The 27,785-nt window shown below is 39.4% G+C and overlaps 3 protein-coding genes across 3 annotated transcripts; all 3 read left to right on the top strand.

Moving 5' to 3' along the window:
• Positions 1-494: 494 nt before the first annotated feature.
• Positions 495-6,266, top strand: edc3 (enhancer of mRNA decapping 3 homolog (S. cerevisiae)). Its single transcript, XM_063479454.1, has 7 exons — positions 495-638; positions 869-1,034; positions 1,128-1,354; positions 1,444-1,782; positions 1,868-2,021; positions 2,522-2,739; positions 2,857-6,266. Exons 2-7 carry the CDS (start codon positions 871-873, stop codon positions 3,189-3,191), a joined length of 1,437 nt encoding a protein of 478 aa, XP_063335524.1. The 5' UTR covers positions 495-638; positions 869-870; the 3' UTR covers positions 3,192-6,266.
• A 212-nt stretch (positions 6,267-6,478) lies between these two features.
• LOC134632356 (tyrosine-protein kinase CSK-like) lies at positions 6,479-20,252 on the top strand. The gene is made up of 13 exons (XM_063481039.1): positions 6,479-6,945; positions 13,463-13,562; positions 13,655-13,768; positions 13,863-13,975; positions 16,036-16,255; positions 17,046-17,139; positions 17,288-17,353; positions 17,763-17,862; positions 17,947-18,037; positions 18,122-18,195; positions 18,659-18,854; positions 18,966-19,052; positions 19,255-20,252. Exons 2-13 carry the CDS (start codon positions 13,548-13,550, stop codon positions 19,438-19,440), a joined length of 1,356 nt encoding a protein of 451 aa, XP_063337109.1. The 5' UTR covers positions 6,479-6,945; positions 13,463-13,547; the 3' UTR covers positions 19,441-20,252.
• Positions 20,253-20,886: 634 nt separating this feature from the next.
• On the top strand, positions 20,887-27,717 carry adal (adenosine deaminase-like). Its single transcript, XM_063479453.1, has 10 exons — positions 20,887-20,998; positions 21,140-21,270; positions 21,477-21,537; positions 21,631-21,718; positions 23,727-23,808; positions 23,913-24,039; positions 24,766-24,846; positions 24,947-25,085; positions 26,756-26,856; positions 27,523-27,717. The coding sequence occupies exons 1-10, from the start codon at positions 20,957-20,959 to the stop codon at positions 27,712-27,714; spliced, it is 1,044 nt and encodes a 347-aa protein (XP_063335523.1). The 5' UTR covers positions 20,887-20,956; the 3' UTR covers positions 27,715-27,717.
• The last annotated feature ends 68 nt before the right edge of the window (positions 27,718-27,785 follow it).

Below are 27,785 nucleotides of genomic sequence, written 5' to 3'. Positions count from 1 at the left end.
ATGACATCTGTATTTTGTACAAAGAAGTACTCGGTACATGTTTGTTTAAAATTATGACCTTCATTTTCTCAGCTACACATTTTTAAAATTGCAGTTCTTCCATCAATACCACAACAATTATGGGAACAAAATACACAAATGGATTAGAATGTATATACGTCATTGTTTGCTTGTTTTAAAATATTTGTTTCAACTGAAAATCTAGAAGTGAGGTTATACTGAGGTTTATGTGGAAGCTTTGTTTCTGCCACTAAGGAAAAAAAAAGTCAAATGTAGACTTATTTGTTACAATTGTGTATCTCAAATTTTTGACTTCTGTTGAAGTCATTTCTGAGAAAGTCAGAATTTTTAGATACCATAGTCGAAATTTCAAGTTTAGTATCTTAATTAATGATACTAAAACAAGCTTCACCACAGATTTCCAGCTGTCTGGTAAAAATTTGTTAAGCTTCGGCTCTTATTTCGAAAAGGTACTTCTTCCGGAAACAGGAAGTGGTATAAACCGTGAAAGCTTGCTCCATTCAAAAAGCTAAGAAGCTAATAGTTGAAGAAGAAACAGTTTTCTTATGAGCACTTAATATCGCAGTTTATTGAGTTGTATTGTTCGGGGGGCTCTTCATCACCGTAACTCCAAAAAGGTAAACAATTATTTTTTTTCAAGGCGATATTACCTTCATATAAACTTAGCTAAGGTTGATAGCAGGCCGTGGCTAAGCTTGTCACGACTCTCTAGTAAAACCGAACGACTAGTATTTCTGATGGCCTGGTCACAAAGTTAGCTAACAGGATGATTCCTGTCTCTAGAAATCTTCTCTGACAAGTAATGCTACATAATTAATATTTTCTTTCTTAATAACACGTGCTGCAGAAATGGCCGCGGATTGGTTGGGTAGTTTGGTGTCAATTAACTGTGGACCAACGCTGGGAGTCTACCAGGGAGAAGTATCATCTGTGGACCAGTCCAGCCAAACCATCTCCTTAAGACAGCCTTTCCACAATGGAGTCAAGTGTCCCGTGCCAGAGGTCACATTCAGGTAAGTCTATGCTACTAAATATTAGCTCATTGTCAACTTTTTAGCTCATCGGTTTTGTTATTTAACGTCATTCTGACTCTTATTTTTTTCCAGTGCCATTGACATAAAAGACCTAAAGATTTTAGATTTTAGAAATGACAATAGTCGGACTACCTCTGCTGCACCTGCAAAGGTAACCAGCGCACCGGTTGCAGTCCCAAAGGGTGACCCTAGATCTGTGGAGAAACTGAACTCTCCACAGCACTGCTCTAAAAGTTATGGAGAGCGTCATCTGGACATACCTGGCCAGCCTAAAGGATTCCGTCGAAGACATAACTCCTGTAAGTGCAATGCTGTTAAATTCACTAAAAATGAATTAAAATATACATCTGTGGCAAAGTGGTTAACTATATATTTATCATCCCCTCAGGGTCAGCCAGTAATCGAGGGGTAAATCAAGTGACGCCGAAGAAGAATGGGGTGAAGAATGGCCAGATGAAGCAGAGAGATGATGAGTGTTTTGGCGACGGCGTGGATGATTTCCTGGACACAGACTTTGATTTTGAAGGAAACCTGGCTCTTTTTGACAAAGCAGCAGTTTTCTCAGAGATTGACATATCGGAGCGTCGTAATGGTGCGAGGTCACGCGGTACACCTCAGGAGCAGACTCCTACTCGGTACCGGCATGATGAGAACATCCTGGAGGCCAAACCTGTTGTGTACAGACAGATTACTGTACCGCAGCCTGGGGCCAAAGAATATTGCACCGGCAAGTGTTTTATATTGGAATGAATGAAGTGGAGATGCAGGTAAATCAATTTAAGCCTTATTGATGTTTGCTTTACTTTCCACAGACTCTGGACTTGTTGTACCGAGTATAACCTACGAACTGCACAAGCGTCTGTTGTCTGTTGCTGAGCGCCATGGTCTGTCACTGGAGAGGAGACTGGAAATGACTGGAGTGTGTGCCAGTCAGATGGCACTTACATTACTAGGGGGGCCAAACAGGTAAGCAGTTATCTAAAATGTGCCTTTGTTGAACTGGCAACATTTAGGAAATGATACTAATATATGGGGATTCTAAATATCACATTATAGTTTGCATCCACATATGTCACATTTGACCCCTGAGGTCACTTTTCAAAATGTGTGATGTTTTAAAGAATGTATTACTAAAAATCATCAGTTATGTCAAGTATATTAAAATGGGTGTCAGTTTCACTTTGTTCTTTTTAAATATACTTTAAGAAGTTTTTAGTTCAGTGAAAACAGCTGTAAAAACCCCAAAATGAATATATACAAAATGCAATACTATTCCCTCGAAAGTAAATACTCCCCAAAGAGTGAGCTGCTTTGGTGGAGGTTTGTGCTCTCAGAGTACTTATTTTTTTCTAAGTTTCTCTCTTGTTTCTATTTATTTCATATTTGTCGCATCAACACTAATTAACCTAGTCATTTTGTTCTTCTAAAGTACTGAATAAAATCTTTGCTATTCCTGCTTCTTCCAGATTCACCCCGAAGAATTTGCACCAGCATCCCACGGTGGCACTGCTGTGTGGCCCTCATGTTCAGGGAGCTCAGGGCATCAGCTGCGGTCGCCACCTGGCCAATCACGAAGTGGAGGTCGTCCTGTTTCTGCCAAACTTTGTCAAAATGCATGACGCCGTGACCAGCGAGGTCACCCTCTTCAACAAAACTGGTGGCAAACAGGTGTCCAGTATCAAAGGTAGGTTTGTTTTGTGGCTTTATTGATCTCTCCCCCTCCAAATACTGTTGGCTTCATTAAAAACAAAAGCGTTGCTAAATACTTTGACATTTTTCTTTTTTCTCTGTGGCTCCACAGACCTCCCTGACACCCCTGTGGATCTAATCATTAACTGTCTGGACTGTCATGAGAACACATTCCTGATGGATCAGCCTTGGTACTGGGCAGCTGCAGACTGGGCGAATCAGAACAGAGCACCAGTGCTAAGCTTAGATCCCCCTGCTAGCGGCCAGGGGCAGGCAGTCGAAGCCAAATGGTCCCTCTCACTTTGCCTTCCACTCCCCTTAGCTGAAGGGGCTGGCAGGGTCTACCTGTGTGACATAGGAATTCCTCGCCAGGTGTTCCAGGAAGTGGGAATCAAATACCATTCTCCCTTTGGCTGCAAATTTGTCATCCCCTTGCATTCGGCATAACGGGTCAGATGGTCAACATCTCACGTCACGTTGACAGATTAAATCTTTTATCTTCCATGACCATTTGGGTTTTGGCGCCTTATATTCCAGAGTTAGATCTGTTTTTCCAGTTTATCTGTGAAATTTCTAACACGGCGTGTGCAAACGGATCTTTTTCCTCATACTGAAGGACCAGTGGTGATGCATCTTACAGTAGCGTAGTAGGATTAAGTGCATATAGATAGAGATAGGGGGGAAAAATGTAAGCATTTCTGAAAATACAGACTTTTGGAGGGTATAGCAAGCAGTTTAATAAGATTGCTAATAAGTCATGTTAATTCATAATGATAACCAAAGTGTCAAAGAATGCAACATTAGAGCCATTTTAAAGAGGGAATACAGAAGAACAGTGCTGGTTTCAACTTTTTATGTTAAAGTTTCTCTTGCTCTCAGTTCAAACATAAATATGGTGTCATGCACACCATATCTGCAATATGTGCACAGCACTTGTGGCAAAGATCATTGTCAGCGTTGTCTCAGACAAAGTCTAACCACATTTAGTTCTCTGTGATGTAGTCACGAAGAACACGGCATCTGGTTGTCTTTGTGTATGTGCTGCAGAGAAGAGCGTCTGCTCTAGCCCTCACACATACTCAGAGCTCCTGGTTTGGGAAAAATGGCTTCATCTTATTGTACAATACATGCAGTGTCAGTGGCATATAATGTTACGTCATGTTTTTGCTGTTTAGGGCTATCTTTTGTGAGCTCTCAAAAGGCATGAGACGTGCAGTCATAATCCTCTTCACACTTGTCTGTTATAATGACTGCATACATTCAGACTTGCGCCATGTTGAAAGTATGATATGTAAATGTTAGTCTGTTTTAGATTGCTGCAGGGACTTTTATGAGTATGTGACTGTGTGCTTGTTCAGACATGAAGTTGACACATTAAGATGCTGACAGCTTAATGGCTGTAAGGGACTTTAATGTTCAGATTTAAAGTGAGTAGGACAATCACTGATTTAAAACAGGAAAGTTTTGAAAGTCATGGCAATCTAACTTTCTTTCAAAGCACTCCAGTGATTAGACGCAGATCCATCTCGGTGTACACGCATGAACAGTTTTCACACGTATTGGGATCTGACGGCTTACAGTTAAGCTTAGGCTGGTCTTTCCATTGCTGCCTGCAGTACTTTGCCACATTCTGTCACTGTTATGTAATGCTTTGGTGGGAATTAAGCTTGTAATATTTGTCCTAAATATAACAATGTGTTCAAATACAAGGGCAGCAGATTACAACAGCTTTTTTGTCTCTTCGGCAAATTATATTGTGATGATAAGGGCTCTGGAAACATGGCATGTAAAATAGATGCAGTCATACCTTTTCATGATAATTTAAGGGGAAATAAGTTTTTTAAACTTTGGTACAGTTATCGGATGAAGGGCTTTACTGTTGTTTGAAAGGCCCAAAATTCTATTTGTACAACTCATGCAAAATCTTTATTGCCTCATTGAATGCCAACTAGAGTTTAGATTTGTTAAATATATTTTTCATACAGCGTCTGTTGTCTTTCAGCCATTACTGTATTATGGAGAAAATATTCAGTAGACTGCAGACTAAGTACTGATACCATATTCTCTCACAGTGAACATTCAAGTCTGCTAATTCTTGGCGATGTTGGGTTGCTGTTGCCCGTTTAGCTTAGTAGTACAGATTGGATTCAAAAGCCAACTTTGCTTTACACAATCAAAAATGGTGCAGACTTGATGAGGTCAAAGCGATTGCACAACTTGGGCAAGTTTTTGCAGTATTGCATGTTTCATATGCAGAAGTTAATAGAAGTCTGTCAAAGCGGAGCCCGAAGTGACACAATTATAAGTGACACTTTGGCTAAAAATAAGTCCGACCGAACAGGTTGGAGTGATATTTTTTTTTTACCAAATGTTACTTTCTGTGTGGTGGGATTCAAATGTATTTCAATTCATTTGTGCTGATGCAGCGTCCTGCACTTGAATACTTTCTAGGAACCAATAAAATTGGCTTAAAAAAGAAAAAAGAACTCCAGGATTGGACAATCGTGGAAATCACAAAATATTCTTGATTCTTGTGTTCACGCTTTTATTTCAGGACATTAAGCTGATATTTAACAATACACTAAATCACAAACTGTGAAGTTCATGTGCAGCTGCTTTTTTTTTTCTTTTCTTTTTTCTTTGATGCCTTGATGGAGGCATGTCTACTCAGATCTTTCAAGCAATGAATGTAACCATTTGCTGCTTGTGAAATACCACATTGATTTGAAATGTGTCCAGAAGTGTATTACGTTGAGGTTACCAATCTGTGTCGGATCTGCATAGCTGTTCTCTAACATGCCCTTATTTGGAGTTGGATTGTGTATTCTTTGACATTGGTGTAAGAAAGGCTAAATTTAAGCAGTCCACACCATCTGAGGATTTTTTTTTTTTCAAAGTCATTGTAATTGTTTCTTTTGTGTAAATTAATCTGCACAGACTTCATGTACCGATTTGCCGAAAGTTACTTTCATACTTAAGGATTTTGTCCTTTCGCTAACATTCCTCTGGCTGCATGTGTTATGTCACATCTGTTGAGACAAGTCTGGCTTGGAAACGTCATCAGCCAGCGTTGCTGAATGTGAATAAAATGAGTTTAGTTCGTCTTTGGCCACTAGGGGGCAGTAAATCAAACTTTTATGGTGGTTCCCTTTTGTTCTGCTGTAATGACAACTTTGTGTACTTAACACTATTTTCTCATCAACGGCAACAAAGAAAGGATTGTATATCAATAAAATGTGAACAGTCGAAGAACTTGGATCAGTCTGACTTTTTACAGGAAATATGTTTGTACAAGTCTTTTTTTTCTTTTTCTTTTTTTTACAGCAGGTGGGGATTCCCTCCTCCCCCTGCACCCCCATTTTTCTTTTCTTTTTAATCATTTATATGTCTTAAATGTTAAGAGCAGACATGCATATTAACTCGAGAAATATATAGACACGTAACTTTGCAACACAGGATTTGTTTTTTTGGTGAGTTCCCTTTGAAGCCTCATGTGCAAAGTGCTGCTTAGTCTTAATATGTCACATCTGCAGGTTGAACCAATTAAATGAAAACAACTGCACCCACGCTATCCATGTATCTTTGTTTCTTGTTATTATTGCCTCATCGATGATCAAATTCCTTCACCGAATTGACTGAGACATATCCTGTAGGGGCTTATTTTTAGTTGTCAGCAACGCGCATGCGCAAAATCAAGGTGGGGCCAAAAAAAAAAAAAAAACTTGAATGTGACGGGAAAAAGGAGTAGCGCAGAGCGAACTTGACTCAAATTAAGTTTAATCCTTTTTAATTACTCACCGCGATTTTACTGAGTAATACTTATCGCCGTGGCGGGAGTTTTTATTTCTCCCTCTAAACGGAAGGACGGCACAAAAAAGGCGATACATCTGTGGAAGTTTACTTTGTTTTGCTGTCTTTTTTCATTTATAGGTCTGTTTTGTAAATAGTCTTGACTGGAGACGCATCAACGCCGCTGTATATTGTTTTTTAGTCGAATTTCGTTTGGTGCCGTTCAAGTTTTCTGATCACCTGAGACAGTTTTCACTTCTTCCTCATCAGGACTGGATGTGTTTTGCGCTTCAGCATCGACTGTCGGTTATTTATTGCGTGAATGGCAAACTGTGCTCTCCTGTAGAAGGAAAAACAAACGTGCGGAATCACCTGTAAGCGCTTCAAATCGGCTGCTTTTACCTGCAAACAGGTAAGATTTCAAGTTTGAGACAGAGCTGCCTTTAAATTTTAAAATGTGCTGTTTATTTTAAAGTAGATGCAGTGACTGACAGCTCTGGCGGAGATAAATGTTAGGATGTCGAATGGGCATGGATAGTTTATTCAAACATCACAGTGAAAAAGTCTTTTTTAAGTGAGTTGATTATAGACGTGGCCCTACTAACATCCTCCTCCTTCAAACTTCTACCACTTCCTCTGACTTCCTGGGGTGAAGAAGAAGCTGCAGCACACAGCTGTCCACATTGCTGTGTTATAACATGTTGGGTGACTAGTAATAATCTGCTTTCTCGAGCTGGAGAGCAGCATTCATTCCCACTGTCACGGACTTTGGGATCTTTGACAGCTTTTTGAAGCTTTGTTAACGCTGGGCGCACTCTCACGTGCACGTGCATGCTACAAGTTGCAGAGCGGCGCTGTTAAATGTTCGTCGGGTAGGCTGCACCCGTCAGAAAATGGCAAAAAGCGATTAATGCACGCCAGAAAACAACATTTCCGCTATCAGAGATCTAGCTGAGCAGAGCATCTCTCGGGTGTGTTTTCTGGGTGATGCCCTTTTCGCTGAAACGGGACTTCCCTCCTTTTTCGGACAAAGTGTGAAGTGTGCGCTGGTGCAGCAACGGGTCTCCTGACCAGCAAAAATTCTTCTTTTAGAGTACGATAAACTGTAAAGAAAGATTAAGCTGTTGAAACAGGATGGAGAGAAGCTCGTAAAACCGCAGCAAAGCTTTGCTGCTGCACTATAATGTGTCACGCCTGGCTGCATGAGCAGCAGCAGCCTTGCACTGCACTTCACTCTGCGCTGTGCACACAGCACCCATAAAACAGCCTGCATGTGATCGCGCCACAGCGAGGAAAGGTCCATCCGCTGTTCAGGCACGGCAGTTTCGACTTATATGGTGTTTTTGATGCTGTGTTTCCTTGGTGAAGTCAACATGACCAAACGTTTTCCAGCATGAAGAGGTTTGTTACGTCATACGAACTTTGGATGGCAATAAAATGCAAAGTTCACTAGAATGGCTGGCTGGTCAAAATGCAGGGGATTGCCCCTGATTAACAATCGCTTATCCTTCTTCCTGCTACGCTGAAAACAACCTTGTTTCTCAGTTTAGCTTTTGCGTTTGTTTATGATAAATTGGATACTATTTTAAGTACACACCTAGTTTTTAATCTCCCCCCCTCAAACGTCACAGGAAAAACTCTGAGCTATTAAAAGTGATACAATGATGGTCTGTGTTTCAGGTCCAACCACTGGACTCGCACTTCCTCTCTCAGATCCTACAGACGTTTGTTTCAGTCAGCTGTGCCAAAGCACCACAGTCCAGCTGCTGCCCCTAAAGGCAGAGGTGACTTCCTTCTCAGGAACATCTGCTGGCTGTTGTTATAGACCCCCACCAGCCTTCTCTTTGTGCACGTTATTGTGCACTTGATGTGTCTGTCTGTGTGCCAGCCAGGTGGAAGCTCAGTGGATGTTGACAAAAGTCAAGTGTTTATTTCTCTCTCTGCTGCCCTGCTGCTGTTACAGTGTTGCTAACAGGACAGTAGTATCAAAGCAACTGAAGAGCATCATGAGGCTGGAGTGCTGGCCCTCTGCTGCACTTAGAGAAACGATAGGAGCCTTTAGTGACACTGACACAGTTCCCAGCAGTAAAAGAATCAATCAGATGATTTACTGAGATGAACCACTAGGTTAATATTAACAACACATTTTTACGATCCTGCAAAATCTTAAGAATTAAACGCTGTATGATGTATCATTATGGCATCAACAGGCTTTAATGCTTTAAATAATTTGAATTTGAGCAGTGCTTTTCTACACTTTACATACAAGCCACGTTCATGTGTTTTTAATACTTTTTCCTGCAGTGCATTTTCTATTATTACAGGGGGTTCAGGATCCATCCCATTTATACACAAAGACCCACTCTACCTGAGCCACAGTCTCATTTTATGATCTCATGGTCTTCGATGTGTGACTAAAAGAAGAGGGAGTCATTTCTGATAGCTCTGGGGAATGAACAATTAGCTAATCCAGCCTCCCACTGTGCACAATCGACATTTTCACCTTGGTTATTGTCTGTGAGTAAATGAGGGAGTGGCAGATTTTAGGTCAAAGAAGATGTTTTTACATTCTTGTCCTGTCTTGCTCCGTGCAGTCAGGGTGCCGCTGATTAGTTCAGTAAAGACTGCAACTGACTTGCACAAGAAGGCACAAGAGACAAGTGTTGATCAATGGTTTTATTTGGACAACAAGATTGTTTTAAACTGCTAGAACATGCGACATTATACCATGCAAGAGCTGTATGAGCCTATTTTGCAGTTATACAGTCCAACACTATTTATTAGTCACTCTTTATGATTAAACTAATCAACTGTGGTTTCCTTTTACTTTTAGGAATTAATGTTGTCCATCGCCTCCCTTCATTCAACTCATATCTGTGTATGTGCACAATTATGAGATTTATGTCTATAATTAATGTAGAGCAGTAAACACAAAACGGAACAGTGAGCAAAATTTAAAGATCAAGTCACATCGCTGCCCTTAAAACTGCTCAGTGGACGCATTGATGATGATGATGTTGGCACTAATGAAACTGGGGTCAGCAGAAATTTGACTCACTCACAATGAGATCCTTTGCTGCTTCCTGAAAAAAAGCAAGCTGTGGCTCCATGCAGAGCTCTGTGGAAATGGCAGTGGGAGTCTGTGGCAGAATGAGCTCTGTCCCGTTCACTCAGCTGCTGGTGGCCTGCTGCTGGGAAGCATTCAACGTCCCAGAAGAGATTAATATGAAAAAAGGAAAAAAAAGCTGCTGACCCCGTTGATACATTCTTCTTTTGACGAGACTCTTTACAAAGGGTTTCCCTCACACATATTCTGTTGCAGTCCACAACTTCTGGTGGCTTTCAGAGCATCGTCAGCATAATGTCCTGCTTCGAGGTAAAACTCAGATGATTGTACTTTTGATGTGTTTCAATCACAAAATAACCTTGTGGATCTGGAAATGCTGATTTTGAAACCACCATTTAAATCTGTAGTGAAAAAAAAAAACTACTTTTAACAGCGCCCAAATATTCAGTGTTTAGGAATAACTGATACATATGAAGATGATGCATTACAATACTTTGACCCTTAGCGATAACCTTCCAGCTACTTTCATCTCTTGTATGGTGTCTATCTGCCTTTAATCTGGTCTTCAACACCTAAAATGCAGTACAGTCAGCCTGAGATCAGGTGATCATCCTGGCCAGTCAATCCTTTAGATAATCTGGTTTTATATTTAGGATTGTTACCTTGCTTGATGATGAAAAGTGGAAAAAATGTCCACCTATTTCTGAACCCATGCAATTTGCATCCTGATTTGGAAGAGATAAAGTTATTTTTATGTTGCTTCGAATTAGCAGGTCCAATATTGGATTTAAAATCAAATGTGCTGAAGCACAGAGCCAAAATATGAAAAGTCTGTAACTGTCCACATACTCTTGGTTTGGACTGTGTGACATCAAGTGTTTGATACATTGTCATAAGAGTTTATTCCAACATTCACAGCCTACAGTACACCAACATTGTCGACTTTGGCGAACACCCGACGTTCCCTGTATTACATCAGCGGCTTTTCATTTTGGGGTCTTAGTGAAATAGATCCTAAATTGAATGGGGTACAGCTGTATGGACAGATGGTCTACCACCAGACGTTTCTGAAAAAATAGTCAGCTTTATTAATCTAGGTAAGCTTATCCTTTAGTTAGAGAGGTCACGATAGTTATGATATGCACAATATTAATGTATTATTCCCTTCTGCAGGTAGGGATTGGCTTTGAATTTATTCACAAAAAACCCTATTTAATATTAAACAACAGCTCTGACTTTTACTAACATAAGTAAAAATGTCCCAGTGGCTGCAATGTCCAGACAGTTGCTCTATAAAAAACCATGTGACTATAAAATTATGATTTTTTTTTACAGCTTACCTGAAAATATAATGCATAAAAAGTACATTTCATAATAACTGAATCATAGTGAATGTACTTCTGGCTGTGAACAGAGTGCCTGCAACTCCCTCACTTTTGGGATCTCCATATGGATCATACTGAACGTCCTGACACAACAAACACACAACTTTACATTCTCTCTCTCTCTCTCTCTCTCTCTCTCTCTCTCTCTCTCTCTCTCTCTCTCTCTCTCTCTCTCTCTTTCTTTGTTAAAATTGGATTAGGTTACATTGTTTCATTTATAATCAGCAGCTAACACACGTTGTCTTTTGGACTCTCTGTGATGTCTCTTGGCCAGTCTCTTGGTGGTCTACAATTTGGGAAATGCCTGATGTTCACACTTTGTCCTAAGATGAGATAACGTTTCCTTTATCTATCCTAGAGATGGGGATTTCCTTTGTTATCACAGTTAAAATGTAATAATAGTAATGTTAAATAGGTATATGTTTAGATTAAAAGATACTGAAGACTTATTATAGTATAAGACAAATTAAAATATTTTCAAAATAAACGATGCAGAAACAGTAGCTTACTAAATGTAGTTTTAGGTGCTAAAAAGTTGTTGTTTTCTTAAAGCAGGGACTTTGAGGTTTGTCCTTATTTGGCATGAGATTTGTTTGGGGAGCTTAGGATCATGCAACATAAGGTAAAAGCATGGGCCACTACCAGATTGCTCTAGTTGGGTTAAAATTGTGTCGTTGCTACAGTATTGATTTGATTTAATAATTAATAATTTAATAATGATGAATAAACCACATGAAGCTGTGGGTGATGGTACTGTGGTTGGTTTATGTGGTGCTTTCGTCATTAACAGGTTGATGAATTTGTTTACCAGAAGGTTGCGCTCATGGGAAATTGATGAAATGCCCAAAGAGTATAAAAGTAATCTCGAAGCCCCTGTGAATGCACACACAAATTTTCACAGCAACACTTGTAATAGTTAGTTCAAGCATTCAAGTCAAGATCTGTGATGTGCTGACCCACAGACCAAAAGTGAGATCTTTATAGCCACACCAACAGCACGGCTAAAAATATCACACATTTTTCTGACTTCTCTCTTTTTTTCCATATGAACAGACAACATTTTTTTTCTCACCACAGTTTTGTATTTTGGTGTCTGTCAATAATTTGTTTGTCTTTACAGTCTTTGTAAAGATAAAAAAGAAAAAAACACACACACGCCACAGCTGCACACAAACACATCTACACAAGAATAACTGGCCCACAGCAGCTCGGTTATCTTTGCCTTTCTTTGACTGTCTGCACATTGTAGAGATGGGCTGGGGTGAGCAGAGTGGGGCTGTTCTTAAGGGTGTGGGAAATGTGTCCAGATAGTTTTGTCCCTTGATACAGGAGACAGCTGCACTACTCCATAAGGGACCACATCCATCACATCCCCATGGTGCGGTGTGATGACAGTCTCATGATAGTTTTTAGACACATGCTTGTCTGAGAAATGGCGGACTATTTATTTAAACAGAAAAACACACCAGATGGAAGAAGCGTTATAAGAGAAGAGGATCTTTTTCATTTATCGCGTTTCTAAGCACCCCACCCTAAAGTTGGCGTATACAGAATTTGGGATGTCGTACAGGAAGTTGACTGCACTGCAGTGGACATGTCAAAGGATGTGACCTCATGTAAAGTGACAGTTTATCAGAGCCAGGATTTTCCCTGAGCTCTGACCATTTGAGCCCTGCCACCTCTTCCTGGGAACTGATAGAGCAAGAGAGGAAGTGGGGTTTGGGGGGAAAGAGAGAGGGAGGATGTGGAGCATAACTTAATCTGTAGGTCATCATTTAACTATGATGTCTTTGCTCTTATTGGTTGTGTGTGTATGTGTGTGTGTATCATGGAAACACAGGCCCCGGGGTTACTCAGGCCTAAGGTTACTGTCACAGTGGCTGCTTTATTGACATAAAGTAATGCTGGGCTGGATGAGTCCCTGGGGCCTGGTCAGATCTCACCACAAGTTTGCATTCCAGGGTTGGAAGAGAGCTATCTTGATTCCTACAAGGTCCAGTCATTGAGTTTAAGATGGAGAATCAGTGTGTGCCTTATTTTAGGTCAGACTGAGCTAGGTTTTCACATGAAATACAAAGTAGTGAGTAGGTTGCATTTTGGTCTCTTTATCTCTTACTTTAGCATGTCAGAGTGCATTTCTTACTTTGTATGAAATATTCTACAGTGAAAGAGCTTCTTTATGTTGGCACTGTTTTCCTGCGTCATGGAAACATTATGCACTAGTTGTGAAAGTGTGTTTAAAAAAAGAAGACCTGTTAGTTCTGCTTTCTGTCTGAGCGAGTTATTTTTACCGACACTGTCTGATCTGATGTTACTCCAGTGTGCTGTGATAATGGCTCATCTGCTTGCTTTGAATTACCATGTGCCCCTGTACAGCAAAACCACAAATTCATTATCTTCCTGAGAATTTGCTTGCGGTCGGGTCAGTATCAGTAAACAGGGGGACATCCTAGTCACTCTTCTGCTTGCTTTCACAGGTACTGCGTACGCGTGTGTGTGTTTACCAGCTCTAATGGTAGGAGCTAGCAAACCTCACCTGTGAGAGGATCGAACCGCCTCACCATGACAGAGGTCCAGGTAAGGTCCAGGTGGTGTATGACAAAAATTGCAAGCATAAATGAAAAAATACGGATTTTTACTGAAACAGTGACCGTCCCTCACTTTTATAGAACCCATGGCCGCAGGGCACAGAGTGTGTGGCCAGGTACAACTTCAAAGGCACAACAGAGCAGGACCTGCCCTTTAACAAAGGAGACGTGTTGACTATCATTGTTGTCACAAAGGTAATATTTCTTTTTTGTTGTCTGTGTTTCTATGAAGACACAGCTCTGTGTGCGATGCCATGCGGCGCCGCTCAGTAAACTTTATACATTTCAGGATCCAAACTGGTACAAGGCTAAAAATTCTGCAGGCCGCGAGGGAACGATCCCAGCCAACTATGTCCAGAAAAGGGAAGGTGTGAAAAGTGGGGGGAAGCTGAGTCTAATGCCGTAAGTATATAGATTCTTATGAGCATCAGTTGTCTGTATCTCTTGCCACCGCACCATCTTTGTGCGGTGTTTTTAGCAGTGTTTAAAATAGCTTGACTTTGCCCTCTTCCTATGGCTGTGTGGTTGCAGAAGGCTGATGGCCTATTTGTCGTGGCAATTGCACAGTAGTTGTGTGAATGGAGACCACAGTTTGGTCGGGCTGTGTTGTAATTGCAGTGCACGTCTGTCTGCTTCCACCTCAGGTTTGCATGAACTCTGCACAGTTTCCTGTTGTTTCTTTTCTATTTCAGACTAAAGTAATCTAAAAAATCTCCCCACTTGTCCACGTCATGGGTTTGCTGCTGCAGGCATGTGCATATGTATGAATGCCAGCTTTATTTAGAGCGCACTTGCTGATAAACTTTAATGCAAATCGAACTGTACCAGAAACCAAATAAGATAATAATTTTCCTTTAGCATAAGGTGCCTAGGATTGAGCATAAATCATCAGTTGCTATGTATATATGTATGCTTTCAGGCATGTGGTATCTCATTCATAGATGCTTTAAAAAAATGCTTTCTCTTGCTTCTTAATGAGTGGAAATGGAAATGAGTAAAAGAAAACCAACTCTCACATAATGTGCAGTTCTCAGTAAATATTACCAGTAATGAATATGAGCTTACACTGATAAAAGGGGATCTTGACCTCAAAAAGTTCTGTATTACGAGCTAAGATGAGATCCCGTAATACAGAACTGAAAGGAAAACTGTTTATAACGATACTTTCCTTTCAGCTCGGAGGGAAACTGCTTCTGTGTCTGTAAAGAAAAGCTTTCCAACAAGCTTTATTGTGTGATATTTAAATGTAACTTTCGTATGGAGCCAAGTGCAAATGCACACGCTGTACATTCCAAAAACCACATTTAAATATGTGACAGCCTCTGTTGTATAACTGGTTGCAGTGGATATGCAAATCACCCTAATCTATATATCTGGATGATGAAGGCAGTAGTTGTTTAATTTGCATTAAAGCCCCATTTAAGGTTTGTGATAACACTGTGAGGTTGATTAAACGCGGAAAGATGAAAATTTTTCAAAGACTAAAGAAATAATCAGCCATAAATATCCCCTTATTTTGTGTTAGGAAGGCCGATTTAGCTTTTCCTGTCTTTGCACGTGTTGTCTGATTAACAGCTCTAAGCATTATTTCTAATAGTGAGGAACGTGGGAAAATGGACAAATAGGTACAGTAGCTATAAAAAAAATTACTTTCAGCTTGAGTTGTTGAAAAAAAATCCGCTTCAGCACTCTTAGAATGAATATTTTTGTTTTGACCTTCATCTGGCAAATGCAGACATGCGTACACAGACCACAGAACACTCAGCCAGTACCAGGAAGCTAGAAACCTATGAGCAAAACACACCTGTCAGCATGAGAGAAAGAAACTTTGATATTAAGGCCTGCTAGTGTAACTTCCCTTTGATGAACCAGCCAAACTTTAAGGCAGTTTTTAGCGTGTAAGAACGCGCTGCGAGAACCAGTTAGTTTACTGAATGTGGTTATTTATAATCCTGACTCTTAATATAGCAGCTACACTGAAAACCACGATACCCCCCCCCCCCCCCCCCCCCAATTTTTTTTAAATAATAAATGTAATCTGTTCAGCCGACACTGGTGCCGTTGCTTAAAATGGAAAATAGAGCGTATGAACAGCAATAGAAAGCGGAACATCAATGTTACAGCTGTTTTCTTCCAAATGCACAAAATATATATATTTACTTGCAATATATATGTTTGTAAAAAGAAGGAACGTGACAGTGTAACAACTAAAAAAAAGACAAGCGTAAAATGAAATGCACCCAGTTTGAGAATGACTGGATCCAAGTGGGTAAAGTAGGAGGAAGTCATTTAACTAATAATGTTTGTTAATGATTGATGCAGACAGTAGAATGGATGCAGGCACAGTCTATATGTTGTTATTGGATATGTCACGTGTACATACAGCTGATGTGAATTTGGAGTTGCTGGGCTGATCTGTTGGTTTTGTTGGTGTACTGATTTCTGGCTACCTGTTCCACCAGATGGTTTCATGGCAAGATAACTCGGGATCAGGCAGAGCGGTTGCTTAACCCCCCTGAGACAGGCCTGTTCTTGGTGCGGGAAAGCACTAACTTCCCTGGCGACTACACTCTGTGTGTGAGCTGCGACGGTAAGGTGGAGCACTATCGCATCATCTACCACAATGGCAAGCTCACCATCGATGAAGAGGTCTATTTTGAAAACCTCATGCAGCTTGTAGAGGTAAGGTGCAAATTGGGCTTTGATTTATAAATAAAACAAAGTGTTTCTGATATTTTCTAGGAGGCTATATTGAGCATCAGTCTACTGTAAGCATGTTTTAGCCTCCCCATGTTACTGTGCTACTTCAGAGAGTCTGTGCAGTTCCTGGAACATATAATGAACAGGAAGTATCAAAGAGGAAGTGAACAGTATGCTGAGGTTCAGAGTTCTAACCTCAAACAGATACTAGGTCTTTACTCTCAAAATGACTGCTTTTCCTGTGTGAAATACTTATTTTGAACAGCAACATACTATTTATTCTGCACAGTAAAGTAGATGTGTATGTGTAAGTTCTGGCCAACTGAAGCTTTTCAGTCCCCTATTGCATGTGGTTTTGACCTTATTTGACCAGGCAGCCCTCTATTGGTCACAGGTATACACTACTCAGTGAGTTTTACTCATGTTTTTTTACAGAAGTTCACAAAGGTTTGAACTTCAAGCTTCAGTTTCTTTTAAAATACAGCTACAGCACCCACAAGCAATATAAGAAGGACAAAGATAAGTAACGAAACCTACAGCTGTACTCATTAGGTGCTCTAAACCAATCCTCTAAAAGATGATGCAGAGTGAAAGTTGTTATTCAAATTGGTTTGAGCTTTTTTCTGCAAATAAATGAAGGGGGATTTTTTTTTCCAAAATACTAAAGCTGCTTTGAAGCTCTGAATGTGGTTCTGATAGTTTCTGTCATGGTAAAAGTTCCTTTGCTCTTATGAGGCCATGTGCACTGTATTTTATCTCTTATTCTATGTAGCACTACACCAAAGATGCTGATGGCCTCTGCACCAAACTAATCAAGCCAAAGCTGGAGGAAGGGACGGTGGCTGCGCAGGATGAATTTTCCAGGAGTAAGCTTGCCGGTTCTTTGTAACTCGTGCAGCAGGGACATTTTGGATTTTTATTATTATTTTCATTTCCTTTTATTTATTGTTCTTGATGATCAAAAGCTTGTTTGCGTCTCAGCTGAATTCTGTTTCTACTTTCAATGATGAACAGGCGGCTGGTCGTTGAGCAGAAAAGACCTCAAGCTGCAGCAGGTTATTGGAAAAGGAGAATTTGGAGGTAAGTAGATTAGGGTTCATGTTTACTTAAGATGAGCTTAAACTCCATGGTGAGTTTAAGCCCAGTCTTAATTTCTTGCATGAAACAGAAATCAGAGCAACATAAAGATGTGATCATATGCTGCATTTGGGTGTAAAGGATTTTGCCTAAAAAGACATTTAAGCCCCAAATATTAAATATTCCTCATCGCAGAACCACTAAATTTCATTTCATTACTGTGAAAACCATGAGTTTGTGCCATGAGGTTCATATATGGACTGTTCTTCTCCTTGTAATCGACATAAAAGTTAGAAAACTGTTCAAATTTGATTGCTGTGAACATGTCATTTGCCGCATTGCCGTCTTACTGTTGGTTTGGGGTCGTATAAAGGCGGCTTCACTGATCAGTTCATTGCTTGTGATTATTCAGATGTGATGGTGGGAGACTACAGAGGGACCAAAGTAGCTGTGAAGTGCATCAAAAATGACGCCACAGCGCAGGCCTTTATTGCAGAGGCTTCTGTCATGACGTAAGGAAATTAAACATTTGTTCTGGCGCGTTTTAGAAACATAAATGGACACGTACTGACTGCTCTGCTTGTCCCCTTCATCAGGCAACTACGGCATGATAACCTGGTACAGCTGCTTGGAGTGATTGTGGAAGAGAACGGAAGTCTTTTTATAGTTACTGAGTATATGGCAAAGGTAGGTGGCTGAGTGTCTGATAATCTCCCGATGTGGTGAATACTCTGTATAAAACATATAACATACTTTTGTTGTTGTTGTTAGGGCTGTTTGGTTGACTATTTACGTTCCAGAGGCCGGACAGTACTTGGTGGAGAAGCTCTCCTACATTTTGCATTGTGAGTATTTCTGCAGCGAACCACAATTTCGGCAGTTATTCTGTTGTGTTTTATGCTATATTAGTATTAGCAGAGCGGTGTTGCAATAGCTAGTGATCAGAGAGGGAGGAAATTCAGCTCTAAAGAGGGGCATATTTTGCAGCACAAAGAGCAGATTATATCTCATGAGTCTATAGATAAGAGGTTAAAGTTGTGGTTGATGTTTATTCGAATTTAAATCTTTATTAGGTATTCTTTTAAGGACCACTTAGCCCATATATTTAAAGACAACACGGTTAGCAGATAAAAGCGTTATTTTATTATCTTAAAAGGCCCTTTTATCTTCTCACTGAATGATAAAAATCAGTTATAGTAGTTTCATTTATTTAATTTTTTTAATTTTTTTATTTTCGTGCCGTGACAAAAGTTTGATTCGGCACACGCCTGAGCCCGGCGTTTGTTACTTTTTCTTTTACTTTCACAGAGACGTCTGTGAAGCCATGGCGTATCTGGAGACCAATAACTTTGTTCACCGAGATTTAGCCGCACGAAACGTTCTCGTGTCAGAGGACAACATGGCTAAAGTCAGTGATTTTGGCTTGACCAAGGAGGCCTCTTCCACTCAGGATACCGCTAAGCTCCCCGTGAAGTGGACGGCACCTGAAGCACTGAGAGAAAAGGTGCGCTGCTTTAGAGCTGTTCTGAGCCGTGTGCTTTGCCGTGCATAGTTTGTGTATCCAAAACCCAGTGAAATAAACTCTTAATATCCTTTTTTTTCTATTTGTCATTAGAAATTTTCCACCAAATCAGATGTTTGGAGCTACGGTATTTTGCTGTGGGAGATTTACTCTTTTGGCCGAGTTCCTTATCCGAGAATTGTAAGTATCAGTTTGTTTTTGTGCATAAAAAAATATGTTGGAATAACAGCTTTGGATTAAGAAAACAATTAATTTTTTAAATTCAAAATCAATAATGACAGTACTTTGTGATCGCTCTCGAACATCCATATATGTGTTATGAGTATAGCCTTAGGTTTAAAGGACCAAAATGTTCAACAAACAAATCTGGTCTTTTCCGTAGCCATTAAAGGATGTAGTGCCTCGAGTGGAGAAAGGCTACAAAATGGACTGTCCTGACGGCTGTCCTGAAGTCGTGTATAACATCATGAAACAGTGCTGGAACCTGGATCCCGCCGCCCGACCAAGTTTTCAGATGTTGAAAGAGTGGCTTCAGCATATCACCCAAGGGATGGGAAAAAGACAATGAGGGATCTGACAAAACAGACACAACATAGATCCTCTTTTTTCATTTTGACCACTGAGACCATAACTCTGGAATTAAAAAAAAAAATAAATCTCACAAGGACTGTACAATTTGGCAAAATTCACAACAAATACTGTTTTCATTGTGCTTTTTAGCAAACATCAGGTTGTTCAGACTGCAGTGACTTTCTTAGTCGAGTGGCGCCATCAGGTTTGTCTCGTCTCGTCTTCTTGCACTTTGTTATCCAGAGTGAATGATTAATTGTCATCAACAAGTCTGTCCTTAGAACACAGTGCTGCCTCAGAACCAGTGCCTTGACGTGCTTCCACGTCTTTTTTTGTCCTTTACATCAATATCCTTAACGTAACGGTAGTGTCCTTTTAATTTCACAAACCTGTAAAAAGTAACTTAATTTGACTCAGCCGACTGAATCTGTTTAAAACTGAAAGATGCTTCAATAGTAGAATTGCAATTTTGATACGTCGTTGTCTTTTTGGGGGGATTTTTCTCCTAATGATATCAGGTACACCATTTTTGCATGAATGTTGGATTTTTTTTGCTTAAAGGACAACATTTCAAAGAAAGAATAATAATTATCCAACTTTATCTTTTTTTCTCTTGTATGATATTAAATGTTTTATGACTACGTTTTCATCCTCCCGTGAGTCGAAAAGAAAAAGGTTTTTCATCTGACATCCTAAAATGTTTTATCAGACAATTTTTTTGGATTTGAGCAAACTATCAGGATTTTGTGAGAAAGAGAAACAGAGAATGTTAATACTTGTACTGTACTGTCGTTTTCAACAATAAAAAAAACAACCCAAAAACCTTTTTGAAAATATTTTCTGAAGAATTTTTTTTAACATTCTTTTGAAATTATATTAAAAGTTTAACAGTTTTTAAATTGTAAATTGTTATTTTCTATTTTACTGGATGTATTTGAAGACTTTTTGAAGATACTCATTATCTATGCAGCAATAATAAACTACTATCCATTACTTTTGAAAAAAAAACCCAATCTACATCCCATATAAAAGAGAAATGCTCCACAGAAGCTACATGTTTTAAATGCATATATAAAGCACCGGTTATGTCTTTAATTTGTTTGATATTGCCACTTTCTTGAATAATGAGACATTGCCATCAAGTGATGAAAGAGAATACAATTAGCTATAACAATGTACCGACAACTGACACACTTAAGGAGGGGAAGATAATGGTTAAAATCATTTGAATCTCCTCTTAAATTAGAAAAACAATGTTTTGTTGTGAGATTGACGTTTGCGATTCTAAGTTTCTACCATAAAAGGAAATAAAAAAAGGAGGAAATACAAGTCATTTATCTGATGTAGAAAGTAAGTCTTTAGCGGAACCCTGACCGCTGCAGCAGCAGCCGGGGAATTATTTCTTGGTTGCACCGATGGTGTTCCGGGTAAATGTATACTGAAAACAAAGGTTTGTAAAAGCAGCAAACAGCTCGGAGCCCAGAGACTTGCTCGCGGATTGTCTTTACTTTGTGATGGACAATGATGCTGTCTTTTATCGGGAGCTGCCAAAAGTGGTAAGTCAACCGCCTAACGTGAATAACAGAGGCTTATAAAGTGAGTAATTTGAAGGTGTTTATAGAGAGTAAGGGCGGTTAATGTATGGAGAAACGTGTTAGCTAACTAAATGCTAACGTCAGCGTTTTGATTGTTACCAGGAGCTTCACGCTCACCTCAATGGTTCTGTCAGCGCGCAAACCATCGAGAAGCTTATCAGCCGAAAGCCACATCTCAACATTGAACACAGCATGACTGCCATCGGCAAAGGACAGCGGAGGACTCTGGATGAGTGCGTCTGTACTTCATTGACAATTTCATATGAAACCCAGCAGGGTTTTAACCCTACCTACTTTTTATTTGATAAAAAAAAAGCAAAGAAAAGACAAGACAAGAAAAAGCATGTGTTGAGCTAAATTTAAGTGGACAGAATGAGCTTTCTGGGAGACGTTGATAAACGGGTTAAGATTAAAACACTATGTCCTTGGGTTTCTGCAGGTGCTTTGAAGTCTTCAGGGTCATCCACAAGTTGGTGGACACTGAGGAGGATATCCTGATGGTAAGGGCTGACTCAAAACAGTGTCGAGCTTCTTTTAGTCAAAGTGTTTCTAAGGATATTTATAAGTAACTGATGTTTTTGTTTTCCTGCCAGGTGGCTACAGATGTTATCAAAGAGTTTGCAGCTGATGGTGTCAAATATTTAGAGTTAAGAAGCACACCACGTGAAGAGAGAGATACAGGTGAATGACAGGCGAAGGTGAATGACACACAGTACAGGGAGCAGTGGGTTCTCCTGTCCTTTTCAGCCTTGTATACATATGATTGTAGAGGCAAGAAGACTAATGATTTGGTTATTAAATTCAATAATTAATTCATTTTAATTATTCAAAGTGTAGTATAACAGTCATTGTCTTATTTTCAGTACTGATAAAACTAATGAAATTATATTCAATCCTAGGGGTATATGTGCATAGGAACCGGTTGTAACTGATGGTTGCACAATACAACAGGCTAATACATATAAGTATTTGGGCATCGGTATGGAGAAATTCTTTAAATGGGAAGAACATTTGGACTTCTTAAAATTTAGCCAGACTGTTTGGGAGTGACTTCCAGGGTTCGTACGGGTAATGGATATTACCTGTCCACAGATTCATGGTGACGTAACTGCTCTTTTAACTGTTTGGTGTCTTTGTTTTGTTTGGTGTTTGTAGAAATGGTTTATATGAGATTTTTTATGAGAGACTTGAGATTCAGAGGTTTCTGTGGACACTACTCATTTCGGCACTTGTATTTCTGACCTTGTGTTATAACCGGTTAAGCGTCATCTCCTCCCTTTTGCCCCCATTTTTGCGGGCGTGGGTGCTTAACTAGTTTAAAAAACAAACAAACATCTATCTCCTATTTTTTTGTGTCACATAGTAAAGAAGCATCAATATCTAATGAGAAGACTTATTAATTTGGCCTTGCTGTGTATTAATGTGGTGTTTGGTGCAGTTTCTTGTTTTGTGGGGTTGTTGTTTTTTTTCCAAGTGGAGATGAATATCTTTAACAAGTTGATTTGTTCACATTTGCAAATCTTAATTTTTAAGAGAAATGTGTTTTTGAGTTTGTACACTATATGCATATTGCACCATTTCCTTTTTCAGTATTTGTCTGTGGTGCATTTTTCTATGTTTTAACAAAAGGGGAACAAAGGACATTTAAGTCAACCTAAAATGATTTGTTTTAATTTTTACATGGCCTTACTGAGGTGAAACATGCATTCTTTTTTTTTGGTAATGGGCTGGAAAAGCTTGAAAATGGACCTTGAAAGTGCTTAAAAAGTGCTTGATTTTGACCCTGAAAAATGCGTATGAGCCCTGGACTTCTACAATCATGTAAACTTTTTATAATGTAGTGGTTGAAAATTCCAGGTAAATAGGAAAACCGATAATCTATTTACTGTTATTAGTTTGCTAATAATATTACTTTTTGTGATGAAGTTGAGCACATTTTCAACCTTCTCTGAGAAGCGTTTCTCTCTGGGACATTTTCAGATAGCTACATGTAGAGAATCGCTTAAGAATTGCTCCATTTGGGTTTTTTTTTTTTTAATGCCACTGTGAGTTTGGGAATATAGAAAATCTAAAAGTTCAACATCAAATTCTGAGAAGCTGAATTCACTGAAACTGAAACAAATCAGATGAATAGTTTAGGAAAACAAAAAACAATACAAAAACTGGGGAAAAAACCCAAAACAAAAAAACAATGCAGTGCTTTAAACACAAAGGTACAATAGGCAGAAAACTAATCTAAAGAACTGTTCAGACAGTTCTGATTGGGACCATCCCAGAAACACTAACCTGGGTTTGCTGTTAAGGCATGACTGTGCTGAATCCAGCAATCTCGGAAAAAATATAGTGAGTGTTCTGGATTAAAAAGTGTTACTTAAAATGTATTTTACTTAACTAATATATAACTGAAAAAAAATAGTAATACAGAAAAATAATGCAACTAAGTCCATAGGTTTTTTGGAAAATAACACAAATTCTGTAAATGTGCTTCTGTACACCACCACCTTCTCATATTGAGCGATTCAGTGAACTGAATGAATGTGAGTGTGAGTTCAGCACTTCACCTCCAGATCTTTTATTTGCTTTTTTGTCTTGGGGTTTTTTGCAGTGGAAGAGCGAGGGAACAAACTGAACATGAAATTACTTGGGATTTTTTTCACCATGCACTGATTTGGTATGTTTGTGTTCGTAGGACTGACAAAGAAGACTTACATTGAAACGGTCATCAAAGCCATCCAGAAGTGTAAGGAGGAGGGAGTGGACATTGATGTCAGGTAGGTTTACCCAGCTGTGTGCAAGTTCACACATTTGTCTTATGAGTTGTGGCTGTGTCACTGACCACAGCGGTGCATGATTCTCAATATTATTCATCTTGAAGGTTTCTGGTAGCCATTGACCGCAGGAATGGGACTGAAGTTGCCTTGGAGACGGTGAATTTGGCTGAGGAGTTCATGCTGTCATCTGATGGTTTAGTGGTGGGAGTTGACCTCAGTGGAGATCCAACGGTTTGTCAGACAGTTTGGTACTATGGTGGCTTTGTAGTAATAGCTACAGATCCAGTTACTCTCTGTGTTTTACTGGCATTGTTTGGGTCTATTTGACCCATAATAGGAATGGTCACCGTCTAGTTTTGTGATGAAATATGTCTATTCTGGTGGGAGTGGACTTTTCCAGGGTGACAAAGAAAAGTTGTTAAACTGGTCATCTCAAATAACTTCTGCAGAGCACAAGAGTTTAATTTTTGAAAATGATGTAAACTGTATGTCATTAAATCTCATCCTTAATTCCCCATTTTTATTCTTGGACTCTACTAGAGCCGCTTTGCATGATTCACAGTTTTAAAGTAATCCTTATTTATCTTAAACTGGGCCTTGATGAAGCTCCTCAATTCATCCTTTATCTGAAACAAACCATTTTAAATAATCTTGCTTCAAGGCCAGTATTGCTTTTACCAGACTTTCTTCCAATTGGCAGCTTCTTGGAAACTGAAGGTGTTAGTAATGAGCTTTTGGCTGACAGGGATTAATTGCACATATGCTGATCTCATTATTAAGAACTTTTAAAATATGTTAAACACCAGAAACCACGCTGTAACAGTATTTATATGAAAGAAAATAAGAGGTAGCTTGTTAAATTGACTTTAAACTATGTTGGGAAACTGTATTGTAATGCTATTTATTAGTAGGACCACATCTCATTATTTCACATGATAATGTAGCTTTCATTTTAAGGTGGGCCATGGCAAAGATCTGCTTCCTGCCCTACAGAAGGCCAAAAACTCTGGACTGAAGTTGTCACTGCATCTCTCAGAAGTATGAATAGCACACTTAAAAAAATAAAAAAATATATATATATATAATTTGACTTTAGTAATATTTTACATAAGAGTGATGTCATCAAATATTGTTGCAGATTCCATCACAGCTGGATGAATCAGATTTGCTGTTGAGTCTTCCTCCTGACAGAATCGGTCATGGCACCTTCTTACATCCTGAAGTCGGTGGATCTCAAAGCCTCGTTGACAAAGTGGTTCAGAAAAAGATACCAATAGGTGAAGCAGCATCCACGCTAAGATGTTTTCATTTTAAAATGTGTGAACTTTTAATCACATTTATGCCTCGCATGCACACTGCTCCTGTGCTGCAGGATCACAGTGACTGAGGCTTTTCGCTACCGATGCAGTTTCAGTCTGAAAAGCCAAAATTTAAAGTTTGAGGGGTGAAAATAAGTGATGCAGACACATCCACATCTGTCGGTCCACATCTTATCAGTGATACTGACAAAATAAAAATATAGCAAGTATTAGGGCTGCCACGATTAGTCGACTAGTCACGATTACGTCGACTATCAAAATCGTCGACGACTGATTTAATAGTCGACGCGTCGTTTGAAGCTTTGTAAGGTCACAAAAGACGCAGGAATAAGTAGTAGGATTTAAGAGTGTAATAACGGACTGAAACAGAAGATGGCAGCACTGCATGTACAAGGATGCCAGCTGCCGTTAAACCCCGAAGAAGAAGTAGCTCTGTCCCAGAATTCATAGCGCAGCCCAGCTCAGTTTCCAACAATGGCGGCAGCTAGTTAGTTTTAATATTACTCTTATTATTCTTTCTGGGTCACAAAATAAACGTTTAACATATTTTCAGGCGAGAATGTAACTGTGTAAACCTCAAACATCTGCTCAGTTTATCAAGACACCACATATTTTCAAAAGCGCTCCGACGTTTTCGGAGACGTCTGTTACCCACTAGCTCAATAGCTAGTCGGGGGCAAGGCTCACTAGAGCCCGTGAGAACACCGGACTCCCGGCAAATCGTTTTCAAACCCAACGCCGCCTTTCGCTACTCAGGTTAAACATGATATATAAGTCACTTAGATAACTTAAAATGTTACTGTTTGGCTTTTTTTTAGTATTTTATTTGTTCCTGAGTAAATCGGTTTGGCTGAGATTAAAGTTATAGTTTTTACACAGCTGAATAAACGTCAAGCAGACAACTGGTTATCAGAAGTGTGAGATGCTCGAGAATATACTCCGGTGTCCTGTTATATTTTAGATAGCAAGGAGTTTATTAAACTGCACCGAAACAATCTGCAAATTTCATTAAAATTTAATAAACTATCATCTTGTCTTTATTTTTAGTTAGCACATACCTTAAACACTTAAAGCTGTAAGCTAATGATAGTTATATAAGAGCAGATGCATGCTGGTGCAATAAGCTGTACGTTTTACGTCCAATGGATGCATGATCTGATTAGTCGACTAATCGCAAAAATAATCGGTGACTAGTCGACTATCAAAATAATCGTTTGTGGCAGCCCTAGCAAGTATGTTGTATTGACAACATATAGGCCTATAAGGGAATACTAGTAGGATTCTAAATATCACATTATAGTCTGAATCCAAATATCATGTCTTATCTGACCTCATGTTTATGTTTCACCCTTTCAAGTTATTCATGTTCAGTTATTTACAAATCAGTACATATCATTCATTACCTGCTCCTGCGTGTGTGTAATCAAAGTCTGTCATGCTTTGCTTATCTGATCTTTACTGCACTACCAACTTAAAGAAAACAAAGTGAATATTAACAACATAATACTCAGTATTTAAAAGTAAATTGTCCCGATAGTGAGCTGCGTTGTGGTGGAGGTTTGAGCTCGCAGTGCGTCTTGTTCGACGTACGAGCAGAACTTTTCATGTTGATTTTTTTTTCTCTGTAGAGCTGTGCCTGACATCAAATGTGAAAGGCAACACTGTGCCGTGTTACTCCAAACATCATTTCAAGTACTGGTACGAGCTGGGACACCCAACTGTACTTTGCGTAAGTTTCCACTGTATACTTCTTTTTAATGTTTTTTTTTTTTTTTTAACCTCATTAGGCTAAATTTTTGCATAGTCTTTATCTTACACAGAGCCTTCAGCAACAGCTGAATTAGTTTTAGCTCGTCTCCTTTTTAAGCCATCTTTTATTCTGATTGGCTGCTCCTCTCAAAGACAGGGTTTAGACAGCAGGTGGGTGGAGCTTCTGTGGGAGCCAACTAGGGGGAAAAAACTGTGAACCGTACTTTTCACAGCAGTATGAAGTCTGAGCTTAGAGGCGTTGCCTGCACATATTATTTTTGCCATGTGTAATATAACCAGCCACCTTTATCACAGTGTGTATACACATAGCAGGAAAGAATGAAACACATAGGTCCTATTTGAATTGGGGCTGTGTAGACTTTAAAATATTGACATACAAGTAACATACTGATGCTGAAGTTATTACCATTTCTTTTCTACTGTCTGTTGACACAACCACAAAATGGTGGGGCACAGCATTAATATCCTGTCACAGGTGTGGGTAGATGTTGTTTTTCTTTTAGATTAACACAGTAGAAAGAACTTTCTACTTGAACAAAAACAGATCAGAGACCTGTGCGAGGAAAGGGGGAAAAAAAAAAACAACTGAACGATGAATGGGTGGTGTTTTTTTTTTACGTTACAGACCGACGATAAAGGAGTCTTCTGTACGGACTTGTCTCAGGAATATCAGCTGGCAGCTTCCACATTCGGTCTCAGTCATGAAGCCGTGTGGAAGCTCTCTCAGCAGGCCATAGACTGCATCTTCGGACCAGAGACTGTGAAGCAGCAGCTTAAAGAGAAGTGGAATGACTTACATCCTCAGCTTTTCAAGTGATCGGTTCATCGGAGCCAAAAGCCAACTACATACCTCAAGTTTTAATTTTTTTTTTAAGCGACTATTTAACA

The sequence above is a fragment of the Pelmatolapia mariae genome, linkage group LG7 (genome assembly GCF_036321145.2).
Source record: "Pelmatolapia mariae isolate MD_Pm_ZW linkage group LG7, Pm_UMD_F_2, whole genome shotgun sequence".
Lineage (NCBI taxonomy): Eukaryota > Metazoa > Chordata > Actinopteri > Cichliformes > Cichlidae > Pelmatolapia > Pelmatolapia mariae.
The sequence above is the reverse complement of the archived record's forward strand: the minus strand, read 5'-3'. Positions and strand labels throughout refer to the sequence as shown.

Bases quoted from the DNA above. Each gene is read 5' to 3' on its own strand.
- edc3 (XM_063479454.1), top strand. From the start codon at position 871: ATGGCCGCGGATTGGTTGGGTAGTTTGGTGTCAATTAACTGTGGACCA. The intron at 1,035-1,127 runs GTAAGTCTATGC...ATTTTTTTCCAG, and splicing joins GTGCCAGAGGTCACATTCAG to TGCCATTGACATAAAAGACC. The intron at 1,355-1,443 runs GTAAGTGCAATG...TCATCCCCTCAG, and splicing joins CCGTCGAAGACATAACTCCT to GGTCAGCCAGTAATCGAGGG.
- LOC134632356 (XM_063481039.1), top strand. The intron at 18,038-18,121 runs GTAGGTGGCTGA...TGTTGTTGTTAG, and splicing joins TTACTGAGTATATGGCAAAG to GGCTGTTTGGTTGACTATTT. The intron at 18,855-18,965 runs GTGCGCTGCTTT...ATTTGTCATTAG, and splicing joins CTGAAGCACTGAGAGAAAAG to AAATTTTCCACCAAATCAGA.
- adal (XM_063479453.1), top strand. From the start codon at position 20,957: ATGGACAATGATGCTGTCTTTTATCGGGAGCTGCCAAAAGTG. The intron at 24,040-24,765 runs GTTTGTCAGACA...TTTCATTTTAAG, and splicing joins ACCTCAGTGGAGATCCAACG to GTGGGCCATGGCAAAGATCT. The intron at 26,857-27,522 runs GTAAGTTTCCAC...TTTACGTTACAG, and splicing joins GACACCCAACTGTACTTTGC to ACCGACGATAAAGGAGTCTT.